The sequence below is a fragment of the Talpa occidentalis genome, unplaced genomic scaffold (genome assembly GCF_014898055.3).
Source record: "Talpa occidentalis isolate TD23 unplaced genomic scaffold, MPIMG_talOcc4v2.1 talOcc4.5, whole genome shotgun sequence".
Classification (NCBI taxonomy): domain Eukaryota; kingdom Metazoa; phylum Chordata; class Mammalia; order Eulipotyphla; family Talpidae; genus Talpa; species Talpa occidentalis.
This window is the reverse complement of record NW_023604861.1, coordinates 116,147,746-116,169,804: the sequence shown is the minus strand read 5'-3', so window position 1 is coordinate 116,169,804 and position 22,059 is coordinate 116,147,746. Positions and strand designations below refer to the sequence as shown.

Here is a 22,059-nt window from a genome sequence, read left to right as displayed (position 1 = left end):
AAACCCCACCTCTTCTTGCATGATATATTTCTCAATTCACTAGTTTTAGAACAAATGTGTTAACAATGAATTAACTCCTTTATACACATTATGCTTATTGAACATGGACATTTCTAATAAAAAATTTTATTTATAAATTACCTTTGTATGAAAATATCCAGCATTTAAACTTGCTGAGATAGAACAATAAATCTCTGCTTTTTGAGCTGTCCTCACATCCCCCCTAGCCTATGACCATATATGGAATATAGTAGATGCTCAATAAATATGTCATGTGCCTCTTGACTCGCTTTTAGAAAACTCTCTTATTTGCTCTATGAATAAATAGATCATTTATTCATTTAGCAAATGTCATTATACTCCTACAATATGTCAGCACAGCTGAAGTACTACTCCCCCTCCTCCAAATTTTCCAGGAACTCGTGGTCTAGTGGGAAGCAAGGAATATAGGGGGGGCAGCTTCTGGAAGAGTGTGGTATAGGCTGAGGAACCAGGCATGGGGAGCAGCTTGCTCTGTCTAAGGGAGTCGCAGAAGGCTGCAGTTAAGAGAGATATCTGAAATTGGCCTTTAAGCAGGTATAGAGGCTTGCCAGGGGAATGTGGGGGTAAGAATGCCTAAGAGGTACCTTCCAGGCAGAGAGAAGCAGGAATGAATGATATCATGTAAGGGTCAGGAATATTTTGACTTAATATGTGTCACGAATATTTAAGAGATAATCATTTTTGTATGTAAGTGAGAGAAAGCAGTTGGGTAAATCCTAACAATTATTGCTATATAATGATATTGCTATATAATGAATATGTATGGTGTTAAGACTGGCAAAGAGAGATAAGTGAATCTTTTAAAAGTATTCTCTCTTTGGATACCATTTGTTAAATAGGGAAATTGTTTAACATTGTTTAATCATCTCTGATATATGTTTCTTTTTCACTTGTGCACTGGGTCCAATGCAGTCCATGTTACCATGGTCAAGTCATTTTAATTTTCTTATGCACAGAGATACAGTTTTAGTTTTGCTGTAGTTTTAGTTTTGTTTGGTCTTTAGTTTTATTTTTTAGAGAAAATTGATTCTATATGTCTCTATGTCTATCTACCTATCTATCTAGATATATATATATATATAAAACACATGCACATTTACATACTTTTTAAATGTGCCATATTTTATTGAGTAGTATAATAAATTATATAACATCACAGCCTGAACCAACAAATCCAACTTAAAGATCAAATGCTTGATTAACAGCCACCGTTAAAATTAGTATTGACAAGACAGAGCGCAATCCTGTGATGTAATCATCAGTAGGGAACCTCCCTTCTCCTAATTGATTTTTCAAATGACAAGTAAAAAAGCAAACAGGTAGGAACCTTGGATCTGAGGACAGCAGCACTATGAAAACACTGCTTCCTAGTGCTTTTGGCTTGGGCTGCGTTTAAAGCAGCATCGTTGTAAGAGCAGGACTCCCCTTACTACCTGCATGGCCCAGCTCACCATGCAGATACGTACCGGAGGAACAAGTGCTGATAATCACTAATGTATTCGTAATTATTAACCATAACAAATGATATAGAATTTGGAAAGGGTAACATGGCCAGCAGTGGCACAATCTGTTCAAGGTTATTTCAAGCCTTTACTCAGAGCTGTACTGACAAATCAGAAAGCAGAGATCTATTGACAGTTTTCAGCACCTGACTGTCTAATCTGATCAGAGACTATGGAGTCTAGTATTTTTTTCCATGTGGAATATTCTGGAACTGTATAGTAAGGTCTGTGTTTCATTATTACTGAATGGGTTGTGGGATGTGAGGATGAAGAAAGGCAAGGATGGGCGGTGGCTTTGGCTGAAGAGCCAAGCTCCACGTCCTCACATAGACTCAGTGCAAGGACAGTCATATAATCCTCTAGTCACCCTGTCAATGTTTTCCACTGAAGAAATCTCACAGATGTACTTTCATCTGTGTATACATGGTTAACATGTTGCCTGGAGGCAGGGAAGGCAGGCTCTGGGAAGAAATACAACTTGTTTTTAAAGTAACCTCCTTATAATTTGGAGGAAAGACCCATGTTTGAGAGCAAGATTTGCAAGAAATCGGACTATATTGGAACTTGAGAGGGATCCAACTTTCATGCAGATCCTCCCATTCCTTCCCCACTCCTGCTGTCCTGCCCTGACTTGGTTGTGCTTTGTTGCTGATCATACCCCCAGCTGCTACAGAGGTCACTGCATTAATTAATAATGTTTTAGAGACAACAGGGATTCAATTGTGTTACTTTAATGTCTAAAGACCTAAAGAAACACTTGAAGGCAGTGAGCTTCCAGTTAATTAGACTAGGTTTCCAGGGCCATGATGAAATGAGTACCTGCAATGGTGATTACAGTAGAAGGAATCGGGTGTTCTCTAGCATGAACCTTCCTGAAGACTGGTTGGCCTAGCAGAAGGACAGGTGGAAAATCAGCAGAATGGAATGCATTGGTTTGCGAGCACAGCTTTGTGGAATTAGTAAGAGAAACATCAAACCCAGATACACACACACAGGCAAGGTTAGTTCCGTGATTCAATGGACATAGGCTGCCCCTATGCAGGCTGCAGAAGTCACCAGGAGGAGGTAACTGCCCACAAAGGGGGCGAGTACTCTTCCAGCCAAAGCAGAGTATGTGAATGAAGCACATTCCCCATTATGGGGTACGCAGTCAGATCCCTGCAGGTGTCCAAATGAGATATCCATCTCCTAGAGGTTTCTGCTTCCATAAGGGCAGCACGAAACAGCAGATGCAATTGCTGTGATGACAAGCAGCTTGGTTTTTAAGGCTGATGGTGACCACATAGCCCTGAGCATGCCATTTCCCCAGTTTTCCCCACATGTTAAGTGGGATAGCAGTATCTGCTCTAAGGCATAGATTTGTTTAAGGGTCAAGTGATGTGATAACAGGGTACGTGATTACTGTTTCCTGGGTGTCTGAATGGGAGAATGATGTATATGGTGTTAGGGTAGGCCATGGAAAGCCATGAAAACACCGGTTTGGTTTGCCTTGGCCTAGGGGGTTCACTGAACTCCTACCTCAATTGACTGGTTCCCCTTATTTTGACGAGAACTACCTAGAACAGACCTGGGCATCATGAGACTTGGGACTTTGTGCCGACTACGCCTAGTATGTATCATCTAAACCTGGGTGAGGCATTTCTCTTTGTAAGACTCAGTTTGCTCAATTGTAAAATGAATGTGAACTTGAAAGGGATTTGCTCCTCTAACTTATGTACTTATGTGATTGAAGTGTTCTCAGCTATTTGAACTTTCATAGCTTGGCTTCCTTAAGAGTCATGTGCCTCACTGAGACAATAACATGAGGAGCATAATATGTTTGGAAGAGTGACTCTCAAAGAGACACATTGACCGCTCTATACTTTTAATTAATTAGAGAACTCTACAGGTGCCTGTCTGGGGACTCAAACATGCTTCTCTCTTCTCCAAGCCAAGTTAGGCTACTTAATTCTATTAAAATTATTCAAATTTGGGAGCATTTGGGTTGTTTCCATATCTTAGCCATTGTAAATAAACTGCAATGAACATAGGAGAGCAGGTTTCCTTTCAAATTAGTGTTTTTGTATCCTTTGGCTAGATTCTTAGGAGTGGAATCACTGGAGATCATATGGTAGATCCATTTTTAGTGTTCTGAGCAAACTTCATACAGTTTCCATAGTGGCTGGGCCAGTTTAAATTCCCACCAGCAGTGTAAGAGGGTTCCTTTTCCTCCACAGCCTCACCAGCATTTGTTGTTTCCAGTTTGTTTGTTTTGAAATAGGCCACTCTCACTGGCATGAGGTGGTATCTCATTATGGTATTGATTTGCATTTTCCTGAAAATTAGTGATGGTGAACATTATTTCATACTTGGACACCCCTTCCAAAAAAATTCAAATTTATGTCCTCTAGTTTTTCCTTTTAGTGGTCCCCCTCATTTTTCATTTGAACAGAATTCGTATGAGACATAGCTTGGTTTGGTTTTGAAAAAAGATTACGTTGCAGATAGGAATGAAGAGACTGGGAAGATGGAAGTAAAACAGTGCTTGTGGATGGAATAGGCATTGCACAGCTTTGGAGTCATGCACATAGGAGGTGTGATCCTATAACTCTGAATCACATACAGTGTTGTAAACCAATGTTACCGCAATTAAAAAAAAAAAATCACAAGGCCAAGTTCTGAATCCTGGATGGGTGACTTGGGGTTAACTAACTCTTTGAACCATCATATCCTCTCCTATAAGTGAGAACAATAAAATCTTGCTCCATAAGTTTGAAGATTAAATGGCATAATAAAAAATATGTTTTACAAACTCTAAAGCACCATAATGTTTAATGTATGATCATGTTTTGCACCTAGAAGATCAAGGGGAATGAGATCACAGAGTCCTTCAATGAGGCAAGGTCTAGGAGCCATAGGTAAAAATACTACATTTCCAAAAACACCTCCAGCACTTAATGTCCACCACTAATGGGATCTTTGAAATACAGGTATTGGGCTGTGGACCACATGAAATTTTCGATTTTAGTATAACCTGTTTCAAATTTAGATTCTCACACTCAGCTGCATAAGACCACATAAAAAATGCAGGCAAAGTCCAAGGGCTAGATTAATTCTCCTTTCTGTCCCCTGCCTCTCAAAGTCTTGACTTCAAAGGCTCAAATTGATGTCAAAGAAAACTCTTTGGGACTTAGATATGCTGTTCACGGGGTTGATATAAGTTTTACAACTTTCTCCAGGGCTGAGTAGATTGGCCAGACCCCAGTATTCTGGCTTGATTAAGTAGAAGACATGTCATGTAAAATAAGAGGAATTGGCCAATGCAGAAATTCCCAGGAGGAACGTTCTCTTTTTCTAACTGCATCAATTATAAAATTTTTTGAAGAGGTGGTAACAATAGAAAAACTTCTATTTCAGACTAAAATGTCAATGGTAAAAAAGAACTTAATAAAGTACATAAAATATTAGAAACCTTTTGAGGAAACAAGTCTGTATGAGATGCAAGATATATCTAAGGCAGGAAATACAGGGCATTGCTAGACATTACTGAAAAGATAATCTAGAACTTGATATGAGTAACTGCTGAGAAAGGAAAACTAGGGCCCTGTTACCTGCGTACTAACAGAGAAGCTATTGCAAGTGTTATTAGAGTAAGTTTCTAAAAATAAAATCCTGATCAAGCCAATGGAAAAAAAAATAGGAAGATATCCAAACACATCAATGCATTTTAACCAGGCACTCCAAAACCAAAGATTTTTAGTTAAGGTCTTATTATCAGACTGCATGGGGCTGAAAGGTGCTGCTAGATATTGTAGTATTTCTACAATGGCTAATTTTAAGATTATAATACTCCAGAAAGCTCTGAAGGCTGACTTGCCACATTCCCACTTTCTTCAAATCTTATAGTGATAACTTACTTATTGGAAGATAGAATCTGAATATTTCTGAGAAGACTTCAACAAGTTAAAACGTTGTTATGAGAAAAGATGTAAGTTTTAAAAATAAATGTAAATTCCTGCACTTGGCTTCAAAATAACACTTTCAGCAGTGCAAAATCAGGGAGATCTGACCTGGGAGAGCTCCAACGAATCAGATTTCAGATACCCTCTACAAGGACTTGGCCTGTTTTTCTCCCTTTTAATTCTGTGTCTCTGAGAGTCTATGAATCATTTTTGTCATTAAATGTTGTGTCTAGAGAGCAGCAGAGAGCTGTAGTCCAAAAGAAATTGCCTATATTCAGAACATTTTACTTTGGACAGATGTGTTGGAACTACCCAAACATGAGTTTACACTAACAGTGGTTGAAGTTAACCCTACTTCCCACCATGTTATTTTCAAAATTAGAATTGTTGCAAATATCTCCTTTCTAAACATTTTTGTTCAGCTAGTTGATTTCAGGGGGGGAAATTAGACTGTTGATATATGTACTGTATCTTGGAAAATGCCAAGGCCATTAGGATGGGGGTTAGAATCATCTTCAACCTGTAGCTTTAAAATAATCCAGAGTGATATTTGTTATTTGTCTCCCTCTCTAGATCTGCACAGATATCTCTAATAGGCTAAGAAAATATGTGCTTCAAAAAGAGAATACTGTAAAGGGATGTTTTCTTTCTGTATACAAAAAAAACCACAAAACAAACAAACAAAAAAAAACCAACAGCTGTAGAGTTGTGCTAGCAATCAACACAGGCTGGGGACCATGCTGAATTTAAGGTATTTCAACTCTTTTGACTGGCATTTAGAGTTTTTATTCAATTGCACCTTGCAATGTATTCCAAGTGGCAGACAAATCACTTGTCACCTTATTAATAATGCTAAAGCCTAAGTCCCCAAAGAGGGACTCAGCTGGATGGTGGGGTAAGGAGAAGGTACTCTCTGTCTTCTTAACAGAGCATTATCTATTCTTAGGATCCTGTACTTTGGCCATGGAACAGTCCTAGATGTCAGCCTCAGCATCCTCGAGGCCAGCCATTATATCCTATTTATTCTGGCACTTTCTGGAACTTCTAGCTGGACATACTGCATATTTTTGGTGCTTTGTGAATATTTATACACTGACCAGTGTCAACATGTGAACAATTACAGATTTCCTGTACAAATGTGCTCATAAATCACTGCAATACACACTTCGTTAATGTGTAAAATGTTAAATGTGCAAAATCAGCAAGAGCATAGCATGTGTCATGGCTAAATGTTAATACAGGGTATAGAAGATGTGGTTTTGGTTTGCTTTGTCTAAGGATATTTTGGGGAAAATTAGGAACATTAAAAAAAGATGGTCTTACCATACAGGTATTTTCCTTCGTTAAAGCAAATGAAAATGAGAAGTGATTTTTTTAAATGTAATTAACTTATGGAGAGAACAGAGTAAAAAATAAAATTTGATGACTTTAAACTTTAAAAATCCATACCTGTTATTGTGAAGCCACCTAAAAAAAAGAAAAAGAAAGAAGTGTTAACGGTTGATTTAACTTACACTCTAAATAATAAATACCAGTGACCTCAGACTGCCTGGCAACCCGTCCAAGGCATTAAAAACTTGCCAAATTATATTTACAATTATGAAAAATATGAACATCAATATCAATAATGACTTCATCACTAATTGTTCTTTTGCATTTATGAAATTTACTGCACAAATTTCTTTCTTGTGCATACTCTAAGAAATCAAGGATTTTGAAACATAGGTATGCTAAGCTAAAACTGGAATATAAACTATCTAACCTTCACAAAAATGAGGCCGATGGCCCTAAACAACAATCTTAGAGTAAATCAATAGAAATAAAAGAAAAATCAGAAGGCTTCTGTATCACCTGACAGAAATGGAGAAATAGCCTATAAAAATGGAGAGGAAATGCAAGAAATGAAATGCTTACCAAGCTCATTCAATAACAGGGCTGTGAAGGAAAAGACAAAGACAAACACAGAATAAGAGACCAGATGAATAATGAAAGTAAGAGGAATATTAGCAGAAAGAAATCCAGATCTGATTGCAGCAGTAGGAAGCCACTACTAAATATTGGTACACCCTGAGGAAATGTTGCACTGGGAATATTTTCAAATAACGCATCCCAACAGAAATGTCTACAAATGTGTGTGACTGTGTGTGTGTATATAGGTACATACACACAGTCTCACACACACACAAATATCATGTTAATAAGACATTTTATGAAACTAACCCTAAAGTTGGAGTGAGTCTTAATCATTAAATAGTGCCTGGGAGGTAGTTAATTCAATAATGGGAGTCTTAAAGCATCTGGGATCTCAAGTATTGTACTTTTCATTAAATGAGAGCAGCAAAATATCTTTTGACTTCAGATAAAGCTCATGCGCTTTCTCTGGAGGTTCTATTTGCTTGATATCTTGGCCATCAAGAAACACCAATGCTTTTAAAGCCTCAAAACTTGAGTCCCAAGAATTAGTGTTTATTTGTGTGTCCTTATCAATGACTTCTGCACATTGTCATTGGGCAACTAGACTAGAAAGCTTCTAGTGGACTCATAATTCTGTAGAAACAGACAGGGCGGGGAGGGTGAGGGGAACATACATCATTTATCTCTCAGATTATGTGCTTTAAACCCCAACTATACTGTAGCACTTTATTTTGGTGAGAGATACCCGGCTAAGTGGAACAAATAAATGACTCCCAGAGTTATAGATGGGAATGCTATGGTCACTTTTTCAGACCCAGGCTTCCTTCTGATGATGGTGGAATTACAGACTACTTTCTAAAACCAGCTAGTAATTTTATTTGCAGTGACAAGAATCCACTTGGTGGGTAGAACACGGGGTAGTGCTATCAAGGAATTTTAATTTGCTTTTACATGAGGGCTTATTTTACTAAAACGTTAATTGAAAGAACTTTATCCAAGATGCTGTTCCTTTAGATAAAAGACAGTTCTTTGGAGGAATACACTTAGAAGTAACTGCTTTTTCCTGTATGTTAATGAGGCATTTTTGATCCCATCTATGTAAGAAATCAGCACAATTTTCTAAAGTGTCTTTTCCTTCCGCCTACTGCCTATGGAAATAGGCTGCATTAAAATGGGTCCCCAGTGTTTCTTTCTTCATCACTCCAAAGGTTCCTCTAACCATTTTGAACATAATTAAGTCAGGGACAGGCACTTTTTTTTTTTCTGATGCACTTTGAGATCAGTGAGTTCTTACAAATGTGGGATTAATTAAATTCCTCCTAATATTGGGTCTCTATAGGAATTAGACCTATTTATTTGACTTTTACCATATGTGTAAGAGTAAAAATCTCTTGCAAAGTGTTTATCTAGTCATCTCCTATACTGTTCTCATCTTCTACACTGTATATTGTTTATATGCAATTAATAAGTCATTGATATGTGATGTGCTCATTTGCATGTATAATCAAGTATGTGGTGATTTCTTTTAAAATGAACACTATTAGAGGATAGTTACAGGAAGACCTCATAGTTATTCAGAACAGAGAATTATCTATAAAAGTGAGATAAAATTCCTGTTCTTTATCATATCAAGGCCACATAAAATAGATTTCAAATCAAAGAGAGGAGAGAATTTGACTTCTTTGTTCAAATATTTTCTGAAGATGTAAGTATAGATCAACCAAAAAGAAGTCATAAAGATACTTATTTTCTTTTATTATAGTTGTTAGAATTTTGTCAATTTTATAAGGAATAAAATATTTTGGAGAGTAAGGCTGAATGAACCTTAAGTGAGGGCTAAATTCCTACTGAAGAACCCTAACCTCCCTACTAAAAAAATTGATGTGACTATGGTTATATAAATGATCTGTTTCAAATCTCATATTTGATATGAAAATATTATGTGAATATGAATACTAGAATATCAATAAACTACCTTTTAAGGACCTTTGTTTTTATTCAACATTTCAAAAATGAGTTCTTTAAAGGCACCTAATTACTAGATTCTTTGAAAATTTACTATTAGTCGCTATTAGAGTCATCTACTATCAGGTATCAAGGAGTCTTTATCACTAGCATTTTAGGGGAAATTTTGTAGTTGGCACCAAATTTTAGAATTATCCCTGAGTAGTAAAAAACTAAGGACATAAATCATTCTTTTATGTCTTCACCTCTGAATTACAGAAATCTCTTCAGGTGTGTGTTAAATCTGGTTGCAATCAAGGTTAGTTGGCATCTCCTGAAGAAAATGGGCATTTCTTGGTGCATTTGTGCATTAGGGAAGGGAGATGAAATTGCTAAAGCTTCAAAGGAAATGAAGTATAGTACTTGGAAGCCGAGGAAGAGGAGAGAGTTAAGTGTGAGAGTAGGGAGACACGGAGAGAGAAGAGTACAATTTCTCGCTGGTATGTCTTTGTATACTCTCACACCTTTCATGCCTCTTCTTATCCATTTTGGTTCCTCAAGCACAAGGGAGAAACTGCACTCTTTCTCATATTCCTCACGGTCAAATATTCTAATGGTAATGATCTTCCTGTGGGAACACAAGACAAAGGCAAAACAAATGGTTGGAGTCACAAGCTCATGCTAGGTGTTCAAGAAGCTGAATGTTGCTGTGATGTTATGAGGGAGAACCGGCAGCACATCACCTCCCGGAGTATGTAAAAGGGCATCTCGGGTCCTCTGAGCTGGCTTCCGTTTCGTTTCTGTTTTTAACTTACACTTTTACAAATTCTTCCTGCTTCAATTAGCAGCCAGGAGGTACCCCAAATTAGAAAGAGGAATCAGAAAGTTGGCTTCATTTTGGCCTGGCAAGCATCTGCACCAACTTGCCCAGAAATGGAGGTTTAATTGATGGCACTGGAAATTTGTTCTCAGATCTTTAATGTGCACAATAGCCAAAACGGACTCATGAGCGTCCAGCCCGTGACCCCAGGTGAGATCTGTGCCCTGTTGCATAGGGGGAAGGATGTGTGCGTGGAAGTCATGTTCTGAAGAGTGCAGGCGTCCAGGGGTGGCACAGGCCAGCAGAAGCTGAGGGGCTCAGCCCTGGAGCAGCGCCCCCACCTTTCTTCTCACTCATCTCCACCAGGCGGGGTTCTCCAATCTCAAGGAAGAAGGTCTTGTTTTTCTCATACTCCTCATCATCAATTACCTTGACTGATATTGTTTTGCTGAAATAGAGAAGAATAGAAATTGACGAACAAGGGGACAAGAAAAGAAAAGGCAAGGAACATAGAAGAGAGGAAATCAAGGCTAAGGAGCTGCACTTTCAGACAAACGGTAACTGAGAAACTTTTGCACTGAATTTGCTCTTCCCGACTGGCCTGGTTTTGATCTGAGAGATTGAAGAGGTGGCTCGGGGCATAGCTCCCTTGCTCAAGGCCACAGAATTATTTTAGGCAAAACAGAGCACTCAGTGCTAATAGGTTTATTATCACCACGAGACAGAAAAGCAGAAAAACACAGGTCATAGTAAGAAAAGAAAAATATATTTATTTTGTTAATGCCTGAACTGTAGGATTGTCTGTGCTATACCTGAATAGCGCAGGTATTCACCCATTTGGAATAAATGATAAATCACATCAAAATATTAATAGAGGTTATTTATTAGGCAGATGGAAACTTTTGTCTTCATTGTGCTTTTGTGTATTTCCAAATATTTATTATAATATTTTATTGGGATCATAAATGCATAAAAACATCACAATGTAAATATAAGGCATTTTATGTTATGCCTCCCACTGTCCTGGAATCAAACTCTTATCCAGGACAGTGATTTTCCACTGAGATCCTAGGAGAAGGGGCTCATGTTCTGTTCGTCTTTCTAAAGATGGCAGCTGTATTCATTCTCCCATGAGCTATTTTGAAAGGGGAGGGGGGAGTCATGATGTTGTTCATCCCTCCCCAAGTTGACTCTCAACTTTGATTAAACACAACACCTACACCACTGTCACACCGTACACCATGGCGTTTTAAGAATTCTTTCTGTAATCTACACTTCAGCACTTCTTGCCTTATGGCCCTCTGGTTGTCAGTGACTGACAGGCAGGTAGCACAAATGCAAATATTATGCAAATCTCAACTTCCCATAAAGCTTGACATCTCCAAAAATAAATCTAATGTTACCTTCCTAATTAATAAGGGCTTCATCACTTCATGTATTACAATATACTCAAAGCCCCCTAAACACTTGTTTGTCCTTGAAACTTTCTTTTCGGTAACATTGGCCAAGAACATTTCTCACTAGTTTTTCAAACAATGACGTCATACTGATGCTATTTCCATGCCATGGACATCTTTAAGTTTTGATGGACATTTCTAGTTCTTCTGGAAGGGAATTAGTTTATAGATATATAGTTTTATAGACTGAAGCCATCAGATTTCATTTAGATATATGCATGGCAGAGTATCAATCTTCTTTCCAGATATGAACAAGGCCATGGATAGACATTGCATTAAATTCTCTGAATTTCCCAGTTCCTAAAGTTAAATGCTTTAGTCTTATTTTCTTGGGTTAGCATAGTAGACACAAGATCGAATAATTGGTCTTTGATGTTTGAGGTCTCATAAACTTCTCTCTGCTCCTCAGTTAAAGAATACGCAGGCATGATGCTCACATTCTGATTTCTATTCTTAAATTAGCTCATGAATGTACCTTCTTAGTTCTGTTCTCAAGGACTTAAATACTAAGGCTAGATAAGCAGCTATAAATGACTAAAGGAATATTTTTTTAGAGTAAATAGTTACAAAACTAGCCACAGTGTGACAAGTCTAATTACATATGTACAGTGAATAGTTCCTGTCCAACTTCTAGAGCAATTTTCTATAATTCACCTTAGTATAAGAAAACTAAGTCTTCCTGGACTAAACCTGTATATCTGATCATTCCTCAATATCTAAAAAATACCCACAACATATTACAGAAGGCACAGGAGGAAATAAGAAATGATCATACATGTCTTTTCTGTTTCAGAACTGAAGTTTATATTACAAGGGAGATCAAATTTACCCTATAAAAACCTGCCAAATATCTACCCTCTTTGTAGCAAATGTTTGCATGTTACAGCCTTGTAAGCATAAACTATAGTTGTACAACTCCTCTAAATCAATCAGTATCATAAGGTCAAATAAAGGAAGAGTACCTCTCTAGGTGCCTGGCAGAGACATCTAAAATAGATGGGATTTGCATAATGGCATATCATTTCAAAATCATTAGTAATACAATCAATAGTGGCTCTGACAGGAGGAGTCGTTAAATTATATATTGATTTTGCTCTTCTTGCACAGTAAAGCTAATAATAGACTTGATTATTAAAGGACATTTCAGTCAATTTAAAGAGGCAGAATGAAGTCAGTCCTTATGAATTAGCTCTTTGAATCAAGAGAAGTGAAAATCAAAAGGGATTGGTGATGTTCATCTTTTGCATCCAAACAGAACTATTTGGCCCCCTAGCACAGCTGGCAAAGGTAAAATCAACCCAGATATCTTTTAAAAGAATACATCCTTGGGATGTGTTTTGCTCATGTTCAGAGCCCACTGCATGAGAGGGACTGTTATTCTTGTATCACATATTACATGAATTGGGAAGATTTGGTGAAGACTCCAGGGCACTAGTTAAAAATCAGTAGAAGCATGCATCTGCTCCTTAGAATTCTGTGAGAGAATTAGCATCTCCAGAGCTGAAGGGACTTTAAAGGTGCTCCCTCCAGTTTTCCCTGTTGCCACACCAACCCCATAATCATACCGTGACAAGAACTTCCTTTCCCTGAGAACACAGATTCACTTGACTGTTCTTCTTTTGGTTCTATTTACCAATGGGAACAGCCAGATAGCTGTTATTTCTTTAAATTGACATGTTAACCAAAACAAGGCTGGAACAGTCAGGTACACACAGTTCTTCATTCAGTGACAACTGTTGCATTATTATTGCACTGATAAGAAACAAATAGAAAAATTGATGTCATAAAAGAAGCTAAGCATTCTCCCTTATTTTATACCTTTCTGAAGTTGAACAACATACTATAAAAATATTTTCTAGAAAAGCAGTTACAAATCTTATAATGTTAAAATATTTCTCAATGTTGACCATCCAAAATTTGTATGGAAATACATTTGATTCCATTTCTAGATAAGAAGCATTTGGTAAAGATCAATTTATTTAGTGGAAAAATGCAGGTGATTCCTTTTGATTTGTACAGTGGCTTTAACTGGATGATAAAAACCAACATCTCTACTTCTTATTCTTGCTACCTGAAAGGACCCAAACACCCTGAAGGAGTCTAACAAAGAGTTCTTAAGTCAGGTGATGACTCAGGAAGGTGGTAAATAAGGAAAGAAAGAGGTGGCTTTATTCATGGGAGCTAAAAAAGAGAAAATCTTTTCAAAAGTAGTATCGCTACTAGTATCATTAGTCTCTCTCATTATTAAACCAAAGTAGTATTTCTTTTTCAATGTCAGCCTCAAAATGTCCTTCTGTGGTTTCCTTTCCTTAAGGCTACCCTTAATGTAGGAAGAAGTGAGAAAAAGATGAATTAGAGAACTGCATTTCTTAACTCACCAATCTTTATAACAGCCTTACAAGTACCAAAGGTTTACAGAGGAAACAATGACTCAGGAATGTTAAGTAACTTCTAAGGTGAGACTCCTGAGACTGATTCCTAACACCTAGACCTTTCGATTATGTGATCCACAGGATCCCTCATGAAAGTTATGAAATCCATTCCACTGTGCAGTATTTTTATCATGGCTTTAAATGATCTGAATCATTATTTCAAATTACTATAGAGGTTGGTTGTTCTCTCTTTACATTAACAAAGACCGCCTCTCTCTATAAATGATAGAAATTCAATTCTATTTTTAAAAGAAGGACAGCACATATTATATTCAATAATGGATATCTTAAGGAGTTAAATCCTTGATGTCATAAAGATCCAATTAGGATTAACTGAAAAGTGCTGTGCATGTGTAGGGGCTCAAGACTCTGACTCTAAGAACTTTGAGAGTAGCCTCAGCCTCAGCTGGGGGCTGCTAAAATTGCAGAATCTCAGGACCCACCCAGACCCACCAAATCAGATCTGCATTTCAACAAGACCCCAGATGACACCTATACATGTTAAAATCTAAGAAACAATCGTCCAGAGAGGACAATGGATTCTTTCATTAAATTGGATAGTCATTAAGAAGCTGACAAATGTTGGGTTATGCTTTGGAAGTTTTCGTGTTAGATTCACAAGTAGCGCTTTAAAAACCCTCAAGGCTGGCCAGGCCCACACCAGATCAATGAAATAAAACTCGGTTTTTGCGGCCCCAGCATGAATAGAGTTTTTAAAGGTTTTTCAGGTTATCCTAATACATAGTCAAGGCTCAGAACTGGCTCACAAAAAGCTGGAAGATATAGCCTGATGTTTAAAAGAAAGTATTAAACTAAAAAGATATAATTTTGAGTGTGTCATTGTCAAAACTCAATTTTAGATCTCATTAGCAATCTAGGTTGAAATATGGGAGAAACATGTTTGCTTTGTTCTTCACTAGTGTTTATATAGAGAGTACTTAAAGTTGTTTTCTCTTCTCAGGAAATGCTGGTCTCCACAGGCAACCTTAATAGTATAAGTGAGAAAACACCTTCGGTATTCAGGCAGCAGAGTTTACACTCATGCAAAGTGATTTACTTCTCAACAAAGTGATAGGAACTCTGGTGATATGTTTGTATACAACAGAGATAATATCTGTAGAGGAGAAAAATGAATGGTTCCAATTGCCACAAAAGACAATAATGTGTCAGGACACCCTCCCCTAAGCCTGTGGGCCATGTCAATGAAAGTCCATATCTGTAGAACTGAAAACTTTCCATGTGTAAACCATCAGACTCAGACTCAAGACAGAAGTGACCCAGAAACAACCACATAACTCTGACAACGAAGTGACAGCTTTATGTGAGGCAAGACTGAAATTTAATCCACCCTATACCTGATCTTAAAAGTTTAGGATGAACCCCTATTACTCAAAAAAGACATAATGACATTAAAAAAAAAAGACATGAAAAAAACTTAAAATAGCTAAAGGATCTGAATTTTATTATCTTCTCCAAAGATACTAAACAAATGGCCATTAGACACAGGAAATGATGTTCAACATCATCAGCCATTAAGGAAATGCAAATCAAAAGCACAATGATATAGACATTCACACCTTGTAGGATAGCTACCATCAAAATGACAGATAATAACAAGTCTTCTTGAGAATGTAGAGAAATTACAACTCTCTTACACTTGTAATGGCAATGGGAAATGGTATTGTCATTTTGGAAAAGTCTAGCAATTCCTGAAGAGTTTAAAAATAGGTTTACTAGATGACCAGGCAATTCTATTTCTAGGCTACGCCCATGAAAATTTTGCAACATGTGTCCATACAAACACTTGCACATGAATTTTCACAGCAGCATTATTCATAATGGCCAAAAGAAGAAAAACCCAAAATCCAACAACTGAAGTATAAACACAATGTGGTATATCCATACAAAGACATAGAAAAGGTTGTGAGAATGTTTGGGGTTTTCAGTAGAGAGTTTCAAATTTGCTAATCCTGCTAGACAACTGGAACAATGCTGGTCATGAGACAGTGAAATCCACTTGCATCAAAGGTAAGTGGCAGTGATATGTCTGTTAGCTCGTTTTCCTCAGTGCATCCACTTCTGCAGGTTTCTCACAGTATGTTTGTTGCCTCCTCCAGGGCCAAGAGCTGATGATGTGCTTTGACATCTCAACATTTCTGGTGCCCCTCCCTCCAGCCTGGCGTCCCCTGCTTGTTCTTTTACCCTATGTATAAAGTAGTACGAAAATGTCAGGAGCAACCTTTCCTTCATGGTATTTATTTTAAAAGAGAAGAAAGGACCATAATCATAGGTCGCGACTGCTGCCCTCCCAAAGCCAACAAGCTTCACATCTCCTAAGGCTTTTTCTGGCACCCTTGTTGGCATTTAATTCTCTTTACCTACATGAAAGTATATGCTTGCCATGAGCTACCTCTGTGTCACTTGGTTTGAATTTTGGGCTCATTTTAAGCTTTTTTCCCCATTAAAAGTTGATTGGGTGAGTTGTTTGGTGATTTGGAGTAAAAGGGGAAGAGGAGAAGATCAAGCATATATTGTCATTTTCCATTATGACCCAAATCAACTCCCCCCTCTAATTAATATTCCAAATTGGATAAGAACAGAATGCTATTCTTGGTATTGCCAGTAATATTTTTGTATTATTTTCAGATGGTTGGTAGGAAACATCGAATTTAGATTCATTCTGGAATTTGCTCCACGTGCCGTGTTAGGTGATCCCAGAAGACAGCTTGATGGTGACTAGACTCTCATTTCTCTTTGTTGAAAAGTTAAGAGCACCAAATGGGCACTCAGGTTATCCTGGCTCATGTTGCTCTGCCACTTTCTTGCTAAAGTATTTGGGCTATTTCGAGCATCTTTGTAAACAATAACATTATCATCTATCAAATGGGGTTAATAAAAGCCACTTCATGGTGATTGTGATGTTTGCAGTGTTGTGACAATCTAATCAAGGTGTCATCATCCATCAACTCTGAGTAACAAAACCTCATAGATTACTGAAAAGATCAAATAATAAAATGCAGGCAAGATGATTCTGCAAACGACTATCAAGTGTCAGGAACTGCTACTGCTATTGGTTGACAATGAGTGGTTTACATTGTCATTCCTATTTGCCTGACCATCCAGTCACTAAGAGAGACAATTGGCAAATAGTGGTGGGGGTCAGGAAATATTTTGAGACAGTGCCCTTAAATTCACTCTTATACATAGCTTAGGATCATACCCCATACATAATGGAGCATCTAAGTAGAGGTCTGAACTCAAAAAAGCAAGGGGTGCAGGAGCTACTATTCAGCTTCCTGCCTCTGCTCTACCACTTACCCCCTCACCACTTAGCTGGATACCAGAGACTGAGTCATACTTTTCTTGGGACTCCTGCTAGGAAGCTGAGCCTGACAAACAGGAATGGTGCTATTCTGTAATTTAAATAGACTCCGGAAGATAAGAGCTAAAGTAGCTGAACCAAAGTAATTCTCCAGGAGGCCTTGTCATCCCTGCACTCATGTCTTTGCATTTTCAAGTGGTAATTGAAATCATTGCTTCAAGCAGGGCAAGAGGCAGGGACAGTCAAAATCCTGCTGTTCTCAGGGATACCAGCAGAGTCTTACATGGCACTGAAATGGGGGTTTTCCAATATAACCTTGTCTTATTTTATTTTTGAATCAAATGGCAACAAATTCATTTTTTTTAATGCAAAATAGAAACAAAATGTAATTATCTTCCTTGGGTCTCTCTCCTTTTAGCAATCAATTATCAGCTTTAGTCTCAAAAAACCCCCACAAAAGCCAAAAGCCTATAAACTACTGTCCCCTCCTTAGAAGACATGCTGCTTGATCATCACCTGAAAGAGACATTGCAGGGATCCTCGAGTAACTGTTCAGATTAATAATACATGGGGAATTCTTGTACTTCCAACCACCCCCAAGTTCTACCCTATGTCAGGCTAATATGAAAAATCACTTGAGTGCAATTTACTAAGAAAAAATGATAAGAATGTATTTAAAAACTGACCATAATTTTACGACATATAAAATCTATACCTTTCCATTGTTTCACTCCTCTCAGTGAATAAACTTCAGTCTTAGGTAGGGTAAAGTAATAAGGTGCTGGGCTTGTACCTAATTGCTGAGACAATTTGTCAATTCAGTGAAAAACGAAGTGAATCAACATTGGGCACCATGTTGAAACAGATCAGAGTTTTGACTTTGGCCTAGAAGTCTTTTATTGTTTAAGTATGTTGGCACTGAGCAATTTCTAAGAGAGACACTTTTTTTGTTTTTGTTTTTGTTTTTTTTTTTTTTTTTTAACAGAGGCATGTTTTATCTATTTATTTATTTGTTTGTTTGTTTGTCTTTTGTTTTTATACATGCACTGGGTACAGTCAGAAGCGCAGGAGGGCGAGAGAACTCACCAGAGCCAGAGCGGGGAGCAGAGCAGGTAGAAGGACAGAAGTACACTGCTGAGGGGAGCAGTGGGCGGCAGGAGAGGTCTGCGCGCCATGTGGGACCCTCCTCCGGTGGCCGGGGAGCAGCCAGGGATCGAACGGGCGCCACAGAGGCCGCGGGCAGCCTCGCAACCCAGCGCTCAACCGCTGCGCCACCGGGGAGGCCCTAAGAGAGACACTTTTAACAAAGGGATGGCGGTGTCTCAGAATTTTAAAACTGATTCCTTAACTGGTTAGGACCCACTTATTTGCCTTTAACTTGTACTTCACTACACTAAGTAAAAGGAGTGGAAGATCTAGATTCTGTAGAAAAATTTGTATTTAAAAAATTCCTCAAAGTTGAGGGTACTATTAACAGTTCTTTGTGGTATCAAACATCTTTTCTGTAAGTTGAACACAAACATCTTTGGTTCCATTTTAAAAATTTCTATCAGTCCTCAATTTGCCAATGCCCTTTTAAAGATTTTGCAATTAAGTGAAGTTGGTGCTATTGAATTTCAGAGAAACTGTTGGTTTTACAGTCTTTTCAAAAGCTCTATTTTCAACATTTTAAAATATTCTTGGATTGTCATTAAACTCTCTTCAGAGCTTATGTCTACATTTAGTCCTTCCTTTTGATCAAGATTCTTTGTTCAAAGTAGTTTTCCTGGAAAACAATGGAAATATACCACTGTTGGAATATACCAGAAAGATAGAACATCAGGAAACAAATCTGACTTCTGTACATTTTAAGATTCATATTCTATCTTACCTTTCCTTTCTCTCCTTTTCTCTATAGACACAGAACATTCAATGGCAAATCAATCTCTCTGTATGCATTCCTATAAAAATATTATAAAAGATAGGATGTCGGGCCTCCCCTGGTGGTGCAGCGGTTGAGTGCTGGGTTGCGAGGCTGCCCACAGCCTTTGCAGCGCCAGTTTGATCCGATCCCTGGCCACCAGTGAGGGTCCCACACACACAAAAAAATGACAGGATGTCACACATTCTCTTGATTATAGCTAAAATAAGCCAATAATTAGTGAACTGATACTGACTTTAAAATTTTACATTTTTTATTCCATGTCTAATATTGTTTTTTATTGATATGTAAGATTAAGAAATCAATATTAAATCTTCCTTCATAGTATATGTAGTCTATAAATGTTTGGATTTTAGTTTTGCATGTCACAGTGGATGACTATGGTTAAATACACACACACAAACATACACACACACAGTCTATATATAGACTACTTAACTCAGTGGAGTATAGGTTGATAAGGCAGTTTGGATTTATTTATCCTGAAGGTAACATCTGCGAAGCACTCCAGGAAGCCAATTAAGCTATTCAAAGTTCATAAATAACATAATTCTTATGACAACTCAGGTATCTGTGAGCATGGCAGAGAGTGATCCCCCAGTACTGGTGGGGTAAAATGACTTTCTAAAGTGTGTTGTTAGGTTGCAGCATTCTTGATTCTGCCCCTGTGTGAGTTTCTTATTCTTTTGAAGACTTGAGCTCCTGCTCTGTCAAGCTTGTAGGAAGGATACTTATCTCATCTGCTTGTGAGTAGTAATTTCGATAATACATTTAAAACACTTAGCACAGAGCCGGGCACATATTAAGTGCTAAATGAATGTTGGTTATTGCAGTTATGTCTATGGATAATATTGTGCCAAGTCAAAAACTGGGACTCTTGGGGTCAAACTGCCTGTAATTCATGCTCCCTGGTGGCGCAAGGGGATAAGCAACACACTATGAAGCAATCCACAGCCTCTGTAGCACGGATTCGATACCTGGCGGGCCAGAGAGAAACCCACATGGCGAAGCAGACCTCTCCTGTCTCGTCCGCTGCTCCCCTCAGTAGTGTATTTCAGTTGGTCTGCCTGTTCTGTACCCCACTCTGTCTCTGGTAAAACCTCTCAGACCCCCCCGTATCTCTGGCCTGTACCCCAGCCCTTGTATGCATAAATAAATCTAAAAAAAAAAAAATTACTCTATGCCTTCATTTCCCCATCTAAAAAAAAAAAACAGAATAGTATCTATATGGTGAGGTTGTTGAGGGGATTATGTGGGACAACAGAACAGGACCTGGTATAGAGCACTCAGTAAACAATGGATATCATAATTATTATTATAGACAGCAAGAAGAAGAGTCTAGGAATGAAAGCATATTAACAAACCTAATTTACTGATATCAAAGACAGTAAGTAGAAATCAATAATATAGACTTTCAAAAATCAAATTTTCAGTGTATATCTTTGATTACTGCTTTCCCGAATAACCTGGATGAAATTTGATGCTGAATAGGCTTCTCTCCCAGTTTCTGTGAAACGTCATAAGTTGGCAGAACCAGCAATAGTTTCTATGAGCAAGTTGTGTTTTATGGGCTTTATTACTAAATACAATTACAATAATATGCATTGCTTTCAGAGAAGTTGGGTGTTGTTTTTCTTAGTGTTTTTCCTGCTGATTAAAGCAACACTTGTTTACTTTTGAGAATTTTACAAATGCAGAAATGGAGAAAAAGAAATAAAAATCACCATTTACCATTTTAGAATGCATGCCCTCAGCCTTTAAAACACACTTGCATAATTTGAACCATATTATGGGTGTGTAAATAAAATTTACTGTCACAATTTTTCATTTAATGTTACATTTCAAACATTTCCCATGACATTAGCAAACATTTAGAAACTCTCCTTTAAAATGGCACAAGATGTTGTATGAAATGTCTGCAATGTTGTAACTATCTTTACATATGAATTGTGTGCCCTTTTTTTCTCTCTCCACTGTCCCTATCTAAATAGACTGATCTTTTCTTTTTGGAAGGGGAAGAAATAAAGGAAGTCAAAAATATTATGAGCTTTTGCTGCTGTCCTATGGAGGTGCTATATGGAGTTAATGCTCTTAGACTTTATATTCCCTGCAGTCTTCTCTGTACTTGGCGTCACACTGACTCCTAACTTAGGTGGTAACCTTACACATCTCTTTTGATTATAGGACTTTATGAAAGATTGTGTCTGTATTCTGCCCCATGGAAAACTGGTATGCCTATTTTTAAATGTATTTATTTATTTTTTAAGATTTATTTATTTGTTTATACAAGCACTGGGTACAGTCAGAAGTGCGGGAGGGTGAGAGAATTCACCAGAGACAGAGCTGGGAGCAGAACAGACAGACTGACGAAATACACTGCTGAGGGGAGCAGCGGGTGGCAGGAGAGGTCTGTGTGCCTCGCCTGGTGGCTGGGGATTGAACTGGCACTGCAGAGGCTGCGGGCAGCTTGGCAACCCAGTGCTCAACCGCTGCGCCACCGGGGAGGCCCTATTTTTAAATTTAAAGGAGAAATTCTCCCCTCTTACATTATTAACCTTTGGTTAATTTTGTTGGAAAGCTCTTCAGGAGTCAACTGCCAATGTTGTTTCCCTAGAAGACTATTCTGGCTACCTCACTAAGCCTGCATTCATTCCACAACAATTTCTCATGCTAAATAACTCAAAATTACCAAAGGTTAGTGCCCTTCTACCAATCACCATTCCCAAGCTTGTCATCAAAATAGCATTTGTCATTTTCCATTCCC

At 37.9% G+C, this 22,059-nt stretch overlaps 1 protein-coding gene across 14 annotated transcripts in view; it reads right to left on the bottom strand.

The window, feature by feature from the left end:
- SLC8A1 (solute carrier family 8 member A1) overlaps positions 1–22,059 on the bottom strand; it is a 664,135-nt gene that overhangs the window by 70,120 nt on the left and 571,956 nt on the right. For 12 of the 14 annotated variants that reach the window (XM_054701171.1, XM_054701172.1, XM_054701177.1 and 9 more), the window contains 3 exons: positions 9,868–9,971; positions 6,935–6,952; positions 2,364–2,432 (listed from right to left, as the gene is read on the bottom strand). In XM_054701171.1, coding sequence (XP_054557146.1) covers positions 2,364–2,432; positions 6,935–6,952; positions 9,868–9,971 — 191 coding nt within the window. The remainder of the gene's footprint in view (positions 1–2,363; positions 2,433–6,934; positions 6,953–9,867; positions 9,972–22,059) is intronic. The other 2 variants (XM_054701181.1, XM_054701179.1) reach the window with 1 other exon arrangement.